The following is a 13165-nucleotide window of genomic DNA, read 5'->3' as shown; positions in this document are numbered from 1 at the left end:
TTCTCGTTAGCTCTGGAGAAATTGTTAACAAGGACAATGCATATGAAATCATTCTATCATTCTTATCGAATTATAAGAGCCGGTTGGTTGCTTTAAAAGGGGCTGATGCTTAAAATCATTATCTTCTTCAGTTAACCATGGTTACCTTCAAAGAATCGTACAGCCCTCATTGATTTGCATCAAAAGGGCTTTACAGGCAATGGCATTGCTGCATGTAAGATTGCCTCAAAATCAACCATGTAATGGATAATCAAAAACGTCAAAAAGACAGGTTCAGTTGCTGTAAAGAAAGCTTCAGAGTACCCAATAAAGTCCAGCAAATGCCAGGACCATCTCCTTAAAAGGATTTACCTATGGGATCGGCTCAACACCAGTGCAGAGTTTGCTCAGACATAGCAGCAGGAAGGTGTCAGAGCATCGGCACACACGGTGAGACAAAAACATTTGGAGGCTGGCCAGGATGGTCTGAAATTGTGCCGGAAGTACATGAATTTGATTGCAGAGCATTGAGGTAAAGTTATTTTTTTCTGATGGAAGCACCCTTCAGATTCTTTAAAACATCTAGAAGAATGATTGTCTGGAAAAGAAAAGGTGAGCGCCACCATGAATCCTGTGCCATGCTAACAGTAAATCTCAATCACAATTTGACCTAGGAACACTGCTATGAATAAAGAATGGTATCTAAACATCCTCCAAGAACAACTTCATAACAAACAATATCAAACAATCCAGGAGCAATTTGGTAATGAACAATGATTTTTCTAGCATGATGGAGCACCATGTCACAAGGTAAAATTGATAACTAAGGAGCTCGGGGGACAAAACATTGACATTTTTGGGTCCATAGCTAAGAAACGCCCCAGCTTTCAGTCCCATTGAGAACCTCTGGTCAATCCTCAAAAAGTGGGTGGACAAACAAATGCACAGAAATTGTGTTAAACTTCAAGCACTGATAAGGCAAGACAGTGTTACTATCAGTCAAGATTTGGCCCTGAAGCTGATATTCAGCATGCCAGGGCGAATTGCAGAAGTCTTGAAAAATAAGGCTCAATATAGTAAATATTGTGTCTTTATATAAACTTGATGTATTTGTCAATAAAAGTTTAAAAACTTATTAAATGTGTATAATTGTACTCCAGTAACCATAGAAACATCTGACTAAAAGATCTAAAGAAATAAGCAGCAGTCTTTCTGAAAATCAAACCTTACGTTAGTTTTAAAACTTTTGGCCACGACTGTATATGTATTTATAATCAACGAGTTGTGATATCAGACTACTGCTGACCTGCTTTCAAGCTTAAATAATTGGCAAATAAATTCCGTTTAGTATTGTTGAAGCTACATCTAAAACATAAATATTATGTATTAGTAAAGTATGCATATTATATTGTATATTTGGCAATACCTAGCATTTATTTTTTGATATATCATCGACAAAGATTCAGAGAATTTGGTACTAATCCAGCAACTAAACTAAACTGAATTTATGTTTAGAGGCATTAAAATGATTGGAAGGGCTACGGAATTTTGGATCTACTGAGTGACTATTAAATGTCCTCCACTACATGAAGCAAAGTGCAGGTACAGTTTGGAAAGTGTGCTGATTTGCTTACACATTTGCACTCTCTGTCGATTGCTTAGAAAGTGCACATGAGTGGCTTAGATGTCTCAGTATAGTTAACAGCACTCAAGTGAAGCATTTGTATTTCACAGCAGCAGCTGACATGGATTCAGTGGAAATAATGCCAAATATTGTGTCAAACTTACACTGTAGTGGTTCAGGAGGTATAGAAGAGAGAAAGAAAGCTTATTATAAGGAGGCATTCATTTATATAATATGTATAAGGCTGAGGAAACTTTGACTGCGAGGTGCTGCTGGATGCACAGCATATAATGTTTCTTGTCTTTGATTGACAGACCTCTTATCAACAGTTTGTTAATTTCCATTGTTTATTCTTAATGTAAGTCATATTTAATAAAACCTGTAAAATGGCCTTTTTAATTTTTTTAGGGTTTACGTGGCTACATATGCTTACTATATAGGACACCTTTTTTTACTATATATAATTTTTTATTGTATTTTTCTTTAATGTTTACTTTCCCCCTGGACTCTCTAGGGTGAGCCAGGACTAGGCCTTCCAGGCCCTAAAGGGTCGCATGGCCCGCCAGGTCCTCCTGGAATCACTGGAGAAAAGGGAAGCACAGGACCCACAGGTGTCCCTGGAGAGCAAGGTCTTTCAGGAGTTCCAGGATATTCTGGGGCTAAAGGTAAGGTCTTTGTACAGTATATGATGTACACCATTGAGTAAATAAAGTTTAAGCCATTATTATGAAAGTTACTACTGTTATTTAACATGTGCAACTAAGTAATTTTCTTTGCATTTGTTTCACAAAGGTGACAGTGGACCAGCTGGAGCACCAGGCATGAGAGGCAACCCAGGTGTACCGGGATTTGGCCCACACGGGGAACCAGGCCCTCAAGGACCAACAGGATCATCAGGAGTTCCAGGTGACAAGTACATTTAAGAAAAAATAATCTGCTGGGGACAGGATGAAAATTGGATATTATGGGGGGAATTTATCAAGACTGGTTTTAATAAAGAGCCTGCTGGAGTTAAGGTGCATTTACACTGCAAGATTATCGGGACGAGCGTTCCTACAAAAGCGCTCATAAAATGATCATTTAAGCTTACTTAAGAAATCACTGTTTTCGGCTGCACTTTGTCAGTATGCGGTTGAGAACAATGACAGCCTATGCGCACTGAATAATCTATTACTGACTGCTCTGTGCATAACCTAAGCATAGTCGGCCTATCTAAACAGGCTATTAAACAACTGCCATCAGCAAATGTGTAATGGATTTTCAGTAATTTAAATCATAGTGTAAGTGTAGACTGAGCCTAATATATGCGCCTATTAAATTAAGGGCATTTCTTACCATATGTGTGCCAGAAAATGAAATCGATGCCAGCCATGTTACACTCCAATTTGTGGTGTAAAGTACAGTAAATTTGTTGGGCCAAGGGAGGCCATGTCCTCTTTCGCTATGCTCCACCCGTTTTTAGAAAAGTGGCATGATTGGCAGAAACATTTGAGACCTGCACTGAACTCATTGATTGTCTCTATGGTAGGAACTTCCAGAGCCCCATCTTTCCATTTATATTTTATATCATTACAATAGCCTTTCTCTGCAATCTGAATATTTTTCATTTATGAACCATGTTATGCAGCAAAACATCATCTCTGTATCACTAACTATTTATTACTTTTCACTTGCTGTAATGTTCTGCAGCCCATTAGCTTTAGTACCTTTTGTAACAACACTTTGCACATAGTTTCTGAAACACAATCAGTTTATAAATGTTAAGATAAGGTATAAATACATAGAATTTTTGTAGCACAGGTTCACTGCTTGGGTTATTAATATAACATCTGTTTCATATTTAATGGATAAGGGTTCACTTTATTGTGTTACTGTGTAATATATACACATTAGACTAAAGTCGGCCAAACCTACCGATATCGGCGGGATCAGTCAACAGTCTAATGTGTATGGAAACCTCTCAGCTCTCGATGTCAGGGGAGAGACGGATATGGTTATTTGGATTTCCAGCAGGCCAGGGGACATAAGCCAGAGGATTCTGAGACTGACTCTCTTAGCCTATGTTCACACATTGCGTTTTTTTTTCTGCAGCAAAACCTGATCTCTTGGCAGGAGGTTTGTTCAGGATTTTTCTTGCTTTTTTGCTTGTTTTTTGGTGCATTTTTTGTGCATTTTTTTCACTGCCCTTTTGTCTCTTTTATGCATGTACATGAAGTTCAGTGGAAAAAAAAACCTCATTCTGGTTTTGACACAAAAAACACTGAAAAACTTTACACCTGCGTGTTTGGTGTGTTTTTCAATAGACATACTCTATTCTACAAAAAAACATGCAATACACAAAATACTGATCAAATAAAAACCAAGCTGTGTGCATGAGATTTCTGGAATCTCATAGACTTTGCTGGTACTGTAAAACGCAGCTGAAAATTTTCATTAAAAAACACAATCTGTGAACATAGCCTTATAGAGAACACAGAGCCGAATGTTCTAGTGTATGAGGGAGTCGGGTTAGAAAGCTGTTGGCTGAACAGTTGTCCGGCTGACAGCTAACTAATGTGTATGGGAGCCTAAATAGTATATTACAGTGACTCACAATGGTAAATTTGTTTTGTGTTACAATTTCTTATTGTCTGACTTTACTATACTCTATAGGCCAAATAGGAGAAAAGGGAGAAAGAGGCTATCCAGGTTTTCCTGGAGCTGACATGCCAGGCCCAAAGGGAGACAAAGGCACATCGGGCATGCCTGGCATAATGGGTATGCCTGGGATACCAGGGAGTCAAGGTCCACCAGGAAACGATGGCTCTGCAGGTCTTCAAGGTAAGCATGTATAACGTTTTGGGAGATGATACATTATTCACAAATGTATTTAAGCTAAAAAGTGTAAGAAACATAAAAAATTGTTTTTTTTCTAATAGGACAAAAAGGTGATATGGGCTTTATGGGAGTTCCAGGAATCCGAGGTCAAACAGGTACACCAGGAAATCCAGGTCTGACTGGAGAAAAAGGTAAACTAGATCTAGGAAACCTTAATTGGCAATTTTAAGAATTAAAAACATATTTTTGAAAATTATTCAATTGAAGATCATGTTATTTAAAATTATTTTTTATTTAAGAATTTCTATACTTTGTGTTATAGTTTTGTAAATTGTTTTATGCAGTACATACTGACAAAATACACACAGTGCCCGGTCCACCACTTGATTATAATTTACATTAAGTAGCCTGATAACGAAGATAAAATCTGAAATTCTGGTTCTGTGTTTATATGGTGCACTGTGTTATCTTTTGGCAATGCAATATTTTCTAAGCAGTGTCACAGTAATGCAGTTTTCAGTCCTCATATGCCCTTCTTTCCATGTGACACTGATGTCTGGCATATACAACATGGCATTTATACACATTATATACATTTTGTATTAATCTACTGTCACTATTGTGACAGCCATGGAGCTGAGGTGCATGTGAAAGACATCATGTTTCCGAGATGAGCCATTTATCGGGAAGCTTTCATCAGAAAATGAACTATTGTTTAAATCAGCAATTATTTGGGTTATATGTAATTTTTTTAAAAAATTTAGCAATTTTTTTTCATATCAAGATATTTATAAAAACAAAACAAAAAAACATAATTAGCAATCTTGCAATTTTCACAGTGGCCACTGGTGCTTTTTTAGGCTCATACTTCCTGTCCTTTCCAGAAGATTTTTTAACCACCCTCCATATAAAAAAGGCAGCATTGCAATGGCAGGTAATACCTATAAACACAGTTTATGACACAGGATTCACCAATAACAATAGGCGATGTCACAGATGACCTTGTTCCCCCTCCCTTCACAATAACCTTTGCACATTAAAGACTTCAATACAAAAGATAGGGTCCGGTCTGAATATTGTGGCTATGTACATATGTTGTTTCCTGAAACAATAGAAAGTTAAACACTAAAAAAAAATCTCAGTATCCAGAGTACAAATTGCAAGATTATTATTTTTTTATTTTTAATACAGATTGTAATATGAAAAAAAAATAAAATAAAAACATTTCCAAAAATAATAAAAAAATAAATTTAACACAAAAATCTGACTTAAACAAAAGGTCATTTTCTGATGACCGCTTCCCTTTAAGTTAGAATGTGTGTGAGTGAGAGCTTGGGTGGGAGAAGGCTTGAATGAGTACCTTAGTGAATGAAAAAATTCTTAGGTGGATGTGTGGGAAGAATTTTGTTTATAGAGTGAGGGTGCAAATCAGACCATAAGCCTAAAATTTGTTTGGCTAACAGCTATCTTTTCTTTATACACATAATAAGAAAGGAGTAAACCAATTCTAGACTTTTGGAGGCGACTTAACTCTGCCAAAACAATGAAATTAGGAAGTTGAAATCCAACTCCTTGATCCTTGATCCTCTCCCAACATCATCCAAGGGGGGAGTGGGGATGCTCCAATACATATTAGAGGGATGGCTGCTCCTGCTGAAATCAGCATTTTCTACCAATCAAGATCTCATTGGTATGGCCATTATACATTAGTTTGGCAAGCCTATTGTGACATGAGATGGATGAATATGTATTACTCTTGACTTTTTAGTTAACATAACCTGGTAATATAAAATATGTGCAAGTATAAATTTGCTTTGTATTTTGCTTTTAAGGGTGTCAATGGCATCCAATGTAATCCTTTTATCTTTCCATTGATATTATTAATTATTGTTATTACTTGTAGGTGATTTGGGTCCAACTGGATTCCGTGGAGAAACAGGAGCTCCTGGTACAAAAGGTGAAAAGGGAGAACAAGGTTTGCAAGGACCTGCAGGAACACTTCCACCCATGGAACATATGAAGGGTGATAAAGGAGATCAGGGTATAAGAGGTACAGTCATTTATGTGCTCTGTGTTCTTAAAAAATATTTAATATAAATTGTTTTTTTAACAACACTTAAAAAAAAATATTTTCAGGGCAAATTGGACATGAGGGAGGAAAAGGATTGCATGGTGATTTGGGTTCCACTGGAATGCCTGGAAAAGACGGGGAGCAAGGAATGCCTGGGATGCCAGGTGACAATGTTATTACATGCATTCATCGTATGCTGACAAGAAGTCTTAAAAAGCTTTGGTTGTTAAATCTTAATCTAAATAATGTAACTTCCTTACGTATATACAGGACCAAAGGGAGAGCAAGGCCTTCAAGGAACTCCAGGATCTCCTGGGACGCCTGGACAAAAAGGATCTGTGGGAGAAATGGGTTTGCCAGGTAAAAATTTTTAGTTATATTATTTTTATTTACATTGGAACCTGCACTTGACCATTCACTTTGATAGATATTTGGGATTCTCTGAAATAGTTTGTTGCTGGAACACAAATTTTATGTTTAGGGACAACTGGACCAAAGGGCGAACATGGTATTCATGGCACTCCTGGTCTTCCGGGTGTTACTGGAATCAAAGGTGAAAAAGGACTTAAAGGTGAAGAAGGTCTTCCAGGCATTGGCATACCAGGACCTCCTGGCACAAAGGTAATAAAAAAAATCCATTTTTGAGTAAATGTAGTTTCCTCATTTAATGATGTAAAGGTAATCTGTTGTTATTTTTTGTTTATTTGTGCAAGGCTGATAGGGAAATGTATCAATATATTAATGTGAACTTGTGGTTTGTGTATTTAGTAAGTCCTTCTAGTACTTTCACAAGATGTGTAAGGAAAAGTGGGTGAAGCAATTTATTTATTAATCTTTTCTCCAGTTATCTGTTTAGCAATTGTGTATAAAATAAAGTTCAGAGTTATTATTAGACCACAGTATTTTTGTGAGCATGGATGGATTCTGATGATAAATGTGGCACATGCTGCACTGGGAGAAAGACTTGTACAACGCTCAGGCAGTGCGCAAAAATTAATAGATCTCCCTTAAATTTTGTAAGATTTTTATACTTTACCTTTGTCAAAAATACAAATAATTATCAGATATTTTGCATAGAACAGTGTGTCTGTCAGACATACCGGTCTGACGCCTCTCACCCAGCCAAACCAGAACTCACACTTTGCACTGACGAGGGGCAGTACCCTGAAACACAGTGTCTGCAAATTGAGTTTATGGTTCTGGCTTATATCCTAAATCATGTGATAAGGCTTGTTAAAGGGTCACTATTGACTTTTAGGATTGCTACTTCCTGTAGGTGGCACTAGAGTTCTGGTCACCTTCCTCTCTGAAGAGACAATTTGTCAGACATAAGAATCAGTAGAACCTACAGTACTTCTCACTTCTTTGGCTTGATGTGGTTACTTAATCCTCAGATATATGACCAACATCATTTTGAGTCACACTATTGCCTTCCCATGCAGCTTGATTGAAGGATATTGATGGGTTTCCATAGCAACTCAGGGATTTTTGATGTCCTTGCGTTTGTCATCTTAATATTCCTGTGAAGCCCTGCCACAGGCCATGCTTTATAGGAGACTGCAAGGTTTACAATATACTGCCATACATAATTATTGTGTAGTGTGCCTGCAGTCACTGCAGTACACATATACAGTACAGACCAAAAGTTTGGAAACACCTTCTCATTTAAAGATTTTTCTGTATTTTCATGACTATGAAAATTGTACATTCACACTGAATTATATACTTAACAAAAAAGTGTGAAACAACTGAAAATATGTCTTATATTCTAGGTTCTTCAAAGTAGCCACCTTTTGCTTTGATGACTGCTTTGCACACTCTTGGCATTCTCTTGATGAGCTTCAAGAGGTAGTCACCGGAAATGGTCTTCCAACAATCTTGAAGGAGTTCCCAGAGATGCTTAGCACTTGTTGGCCCTTTTGCCTTCACTCTGCGGTCCAGCTCACCCCAAACCATCTCGATTGGGTTCAGGTCTGGTGACTGTGGAGGCCAGGTCATCTGGCGTAGCACCCCATCACTCTCCATCTTGGTCAAATAGCCCTTACACAGCCTGGAGGTGTGTTTGGGGTCATTGTCCTGTTGAAAAATAAATGATGGTCCAACTAAACGCAAACCGGATGGAACAGCATGCCGCTGCAAGATGCTGTGGTAGCCATGCTGGTTCAGTATGCCTTCAATTTTGAATAAATCCCCAACAGTGTCACCTGCAAAGCACCCCCACACCATCACACCTCCTCCTCCATGCTTCACGGTGGGAACCAGGCATGTAGAGTCCATCCGTTCACCTTTTCTGCGTCGCACAAAGACACGGTGGTTGGAGCCAAAGATCTCAAATTTGGACTCATCAGACCAAAGCACAGATTTCCACTGGTCTAATGTCCATTCCTTGTGTTCTTTAGCCCAAACAAGTCTCTTCTGCTTGTTGCCTGTCCTTAGCAGTGGTTTCCTAGCAGCTATTTTACCATGAAGGCCTGCTGCACAAAGTCTCCTCTTAACAGTTGTTGTAGAGATGTGTCTGCTGCTAGAACTCTGTGTGGCATTGACCTGGTCTCTAATCTGAGCTGCTGTTAACCTGCGATTTCTGAGGCTGGTGACTCGGATAAACTTATCCTAAGAAGCAGAGGTGACTCTTGGTCTTCCTTTCCTGGGGCGGTCCTCATGTGAGCCAGTTTCTTTGTAGCGCTTGATGGTTTTTGCAACTGCACTTGGGGACACTTTCAAAGTTTTCCCAATTTTTCGGACTGACTGACCTTCATTTCTTAAAGTAATGATGGCCACTCGTTTTTCTTTACTTTGCTGCTTTTTTATTTCCATAATACAAATTCTAACAGTCTATTCAGTAGGACTATCAGCTGTGTATCCACCAGACTTCTGCACAACACAACTGATGGTCCCAACCCCATTTATAAGGCAAGAAATCCCACTTATTAAACCTGACAGGGCACACCTGTGAAGTGAAAACCATTTCCGGTGACTACCTCTTGAAGCTCATCAAGAGAATGCCAAGAGTGTGCAAAGCAGTCATCAAAGCAAAAGGTGGCTACTTTAAAGAACCTAGAATATAAGACATATTTTCAGTTGTTTCACACTGTTTTGTTAAGTATATAATTCCACATGTGTTAATTCATAGTTTTGATGCCTTCAGTGTGAATGTACAATTTTCATAGTCATGAAAATACAGAAAAATCTTTAAATGAGAAGGTGTGTCCAAACTTTTGGTCTGTGCTGTATATTGTTTTGTATGCATATATGTATGTATGAAACAACTTTTAAAAATATAAAGAGCAAAAGATAAAACATAAAAGTTTAAATCACCCATGCAGAGCAAAGTTAACCTGTCAATTTTTTAAAATAAAATTTGCCCCACGAGGAAAATGATAGCTCTTGGAAAAAGCAGAAATTTGCCTGGTCTAGAAGGGGTTAAGATTGTATCGTCTTATCCAAAAATGAACACGTTAGAATTGATGTTGTTTTCTACTGAATCCAGTTTTTGATACATAGAGTAAAATAATAATAGCTTTTCCCTGAAAGTGGATATATGTATCACCTAAATTTTGTTTCTAAATTTGATATTAAAACGCATTTGAATGTAGGGAGAAGCTGGAACTGATGGTCTTCAAGGTGTACCAGGTGAAAGGGGAGACAAAGGTGACATTGGTGTCCCTGGAATGCCTGGATTACCAGGACCAAAAGGAACATCGGGCTCTGCAGGGTTTCCAGGTGATTAGATGTCCTGTGATTTGAGCTGAATATTTTGATAAAAAGGGGAAGTACAACTTTAAAATAACTTTAACATGGTAATAGGTAACCCGGGTATGCCTGGAGAGAAAGGAGCGAAGGGCTTCTCTGGACAAGGTGGTGTTCCGGGATCAAAAGGACAACTAGGTGAGAAGCATAAAGGAACAGAATTCCCTTTAAAGGGGTTTTCCAGATTAAGTACATTTATCATCTAAGTACATCTAAGGCAGGGTTGCGTAAATAGGGCAGGGTTGAGTGTAATCTCCTAGGGATCCTGTAAAACTCTGTTTATAGGACAAAATTGTTGCCTCCATGATTTTTTTTTCAAATTGGAGGAACTTCTACAGATTGTTATGATTGTAATTTGCAATCAGTTTACAGATTACATTGAATACTACTGATGATGACTTCATAAGAGTATCTGAGCTTTATCGCTACTTTATTATTTTTATGAGCTTAATCATTATCGACCACAAAGCAACATATGGGCTGTAATGTTCTGCTCCATACATGAATTATATCCAGCCGCTACTGGAGAAAGTATTAGCTGGTCCGTTGGGGTGCTAGGTATCGGACCCAAACTGATTTCACATTGATAACCTATCCTTTGGTTAGGTTAACAAGTTTAAAATACCGTTCAACACCTTTAACCCATTTCCTAACACTTTTCATACTAGTACAGTTCATGTTGGGTTCAGGTGTATGGAGCTCAGGAGCTGAGCCCAAGCTTTACCCAGCAGACGCTGTCTGTACTAGTCAGCACCTGCCTGTAATAGCAGTGTTCAGAGCTAAGCTCTGATTGCTGATGTTAATCCCTCATTTAAGGTGCTTGGTCCTGGTAGCGCGCCATTCCAGGTGCTTATTGGCACCTTAATTACATAATTCCAGGGTTTCTATTGTAGCTAAGGGTCTGTTGAATTCCCTCAAAGCTGCCAGGTTGGTACTGCAGCATCAAGCTGAGCTTTACTTGAGTATTTTTTTCAGACATTAATTTTAGCTTAAAAAAATCTGTTAGATTGAGTTTTGTTTTTTGGTAAATGTGTAGGTGAACGTGGAACTCAGGGTCCCTCTGGCTCAATTGGAGAAAAAGGAGAACCTGGATATGATGGGATTCCAGGAACACCAGGAGAAAAGGGTGAACCAGGTAAGTCCAATTGTTCCAATATTTGTTATCTTCCTTCTTTCCCTTTTTCTTAAGACTTCCACATAAAAATTCATGTTCAGATTGGAGTTTTATTTCAACAGGGAGAGGTGGGTATTCTTAAGCCAGAAACATCTGGCACCATTAATCTCCTAGGGAAAGTACATCAAAGAATTTGTCAATTAATTGCAAAAAAATCTTCAAAATTTCATAAAAATGGGATGTAAATGAGTTTTTTAATAAAACATGACATCTGGATTTGGTATTTTTTCTATTGAACAGCACTGTTGTAGAAAGATACAAAAATATGCAAGTCATGAACTCCGAATTTCATAAAAAAATATACATTCTTCTTACTTGTCATGACCGAAGAGCAGATTTTTTTTCCAATTACAATTGTTAGCATAAATGTTTAAACTCTTTAAAAAATGTATACGTCACAGTCACAATTTCCAAATTGGAAGGAAAACCATTAAAGGAGTTGGCCACTACTTTTTTTATATATGGTCTATATTTAGGATAGGCCATCAATATCTGATTAGTGGGCATGTGACACCCGGCACCCCTGCCGATTAGGTGCGGTCACTGGATGTGGCCACTATAGTTTTGATGCAGCTGCTGTATTCTGGCAGCATCTGACACCTTCCTGCCATCAGTAACAGCTGATTGATGGAAGGATCGGTTGTCGCAACCCACCAATCATATATTGAATGTCTATCCTAAGGATAGTCCATCAATAAAAAAAGTAGTGTCCAACTCCTTTAACTTTGTACTGAACTGAGATATACCTATTAGCCTTTGTTCCACAATAGCTGATTTTGTATGCTGGCATAATTAGAATATAATATTACATTAATGTGTTGTAAAAGCAAGCTATTTTATTATTTTATTAATTATTCACTATGTGCTTATGTAATACAGTATTTATTCCTTGTAAAATAATTTGAATAATATTTATGTAATTTAAGGTATACCTGGGAGAGGCGTTCCTGGATACCCCGGGGAACGCGGGGAGAAAGGTAAGATTCTGTACAACTATATGCTACAAATTCATTGACATGGGTCTGACTATTGTTTTGCAAATCACTGAAATATCTTTCAAACTTTAGTCAGTTGGCACCATCTGCCAACCCACAGTGCCAACAGGCGGTCACTCTACCAAAACTGATTATTGCCTCCCAGCTCCTGGGGAACACCATTCATACAGGGCTCTACTATCCGCAGCTTACACACAGAGCTCTGCTATCTACAGACTACACACAATACTCTACTACCTACAGACTACACGCAATGCTCTGCTTCCTACAGACTAAATGCAATGCTCTGCTGCCTAAAGACTACATGCAATGCTCAGCTACCTATAGACTACATCTAGGCTCTGCCACGTGCACATAATCATACTGCTCTGCATACACAAAACCTCACACACAGTGCACACTGCACTCTCAATGCCAACACACCATAAGGTTGCAAACCTATTGCACACAGTCCTATACACAGTACACAGTCCTACACACTGCACACCATTGCACATCATGTGACCTTGTCACTACACATCATGTGTACATAACCACACATCATGTGACCTTGTCATCACAGCCGACTTCTGGCAGCATAGTGGACTACTGGGCGCTACCACTTCAGCCCACAAGTACCGTCGCATGCAACAAGTCCTTGATCACTCCCACTTGGTGGGACACGGAGCCAGAGTCTTGTGCGTATGTTGACCTGGGCCATGGGATAGTCCTTGGCATTGCCATCGATACACCTTGCCCCCACCCCACAGACTAGCACA

At 38.5% G+C, this 13165-nt stretch overlaps 1 protein-coding gene across 1 annotated transcript in view; it reads left to right on the top strand.

Moving 5' to 3' along the window:
- Positions 1-13165, top strand: part of COL4A1 (collagen type IV alpha 1 chain) — a 218498-nt gene that overhangs the window by 187170 nt on the left and 18163 nt on the right. The window contains exons 30-41 of the mRNA XM_073664356.1: positions 2118-2268; positions 2396-2509; positions 4256-4423; positions 4522-4611; positions 6324-6470; positions 6557-6655; positions 6762-6851; positions 6973-7112; positions 10085-10211; positions 10296-10376; positions 11275-11373; positions 12339-12389. Coding sequence (XP_073520457.1) covers positions 2118-2268; positions 2396-2509; positions 4256-4423; positions 4522-4611; positions 6324-6470; positions 6557-6655; positions 6762-6851; positions 6973-7112; positions 10085-10211; positions 10296-10376; positions 11275-11373; positions 12339-12389 — 1357 coding nt within the window. The remainder of the gene's footprint in view (positions 1-2117; positions 2269-2395; positions 2510-4255; positions 4424-4521; positions 4612-6323; positions 6471-6556; positions 6656-6761; positions 6852-6972; positions 7113-10084; positions 10212-10295; positions 10377-11274; positions 11374-12338; positions 12390-13165) is intronic.

The sequence above is a fragment of the Phyllobates terribilis genome, unplaced genomic scaffold, assembly GCF_046119375.1.
Source record: "Phyllobates terribilis strain yellow unplaced genomic scaffold, ASM4611937v1 Scaffold_2__4_contigs__length_985480577, whole genome shotgun sequence".
Lineage (NCBI taxonomy): Eukaryota > Metazoa > Chordata > Amphibia > Anura > Dendrobatidae > Phyllobates > Phyllobates terribilis.
This window is presented reverse-complemented; position numbering and strand designations above follow the sequence as displayed.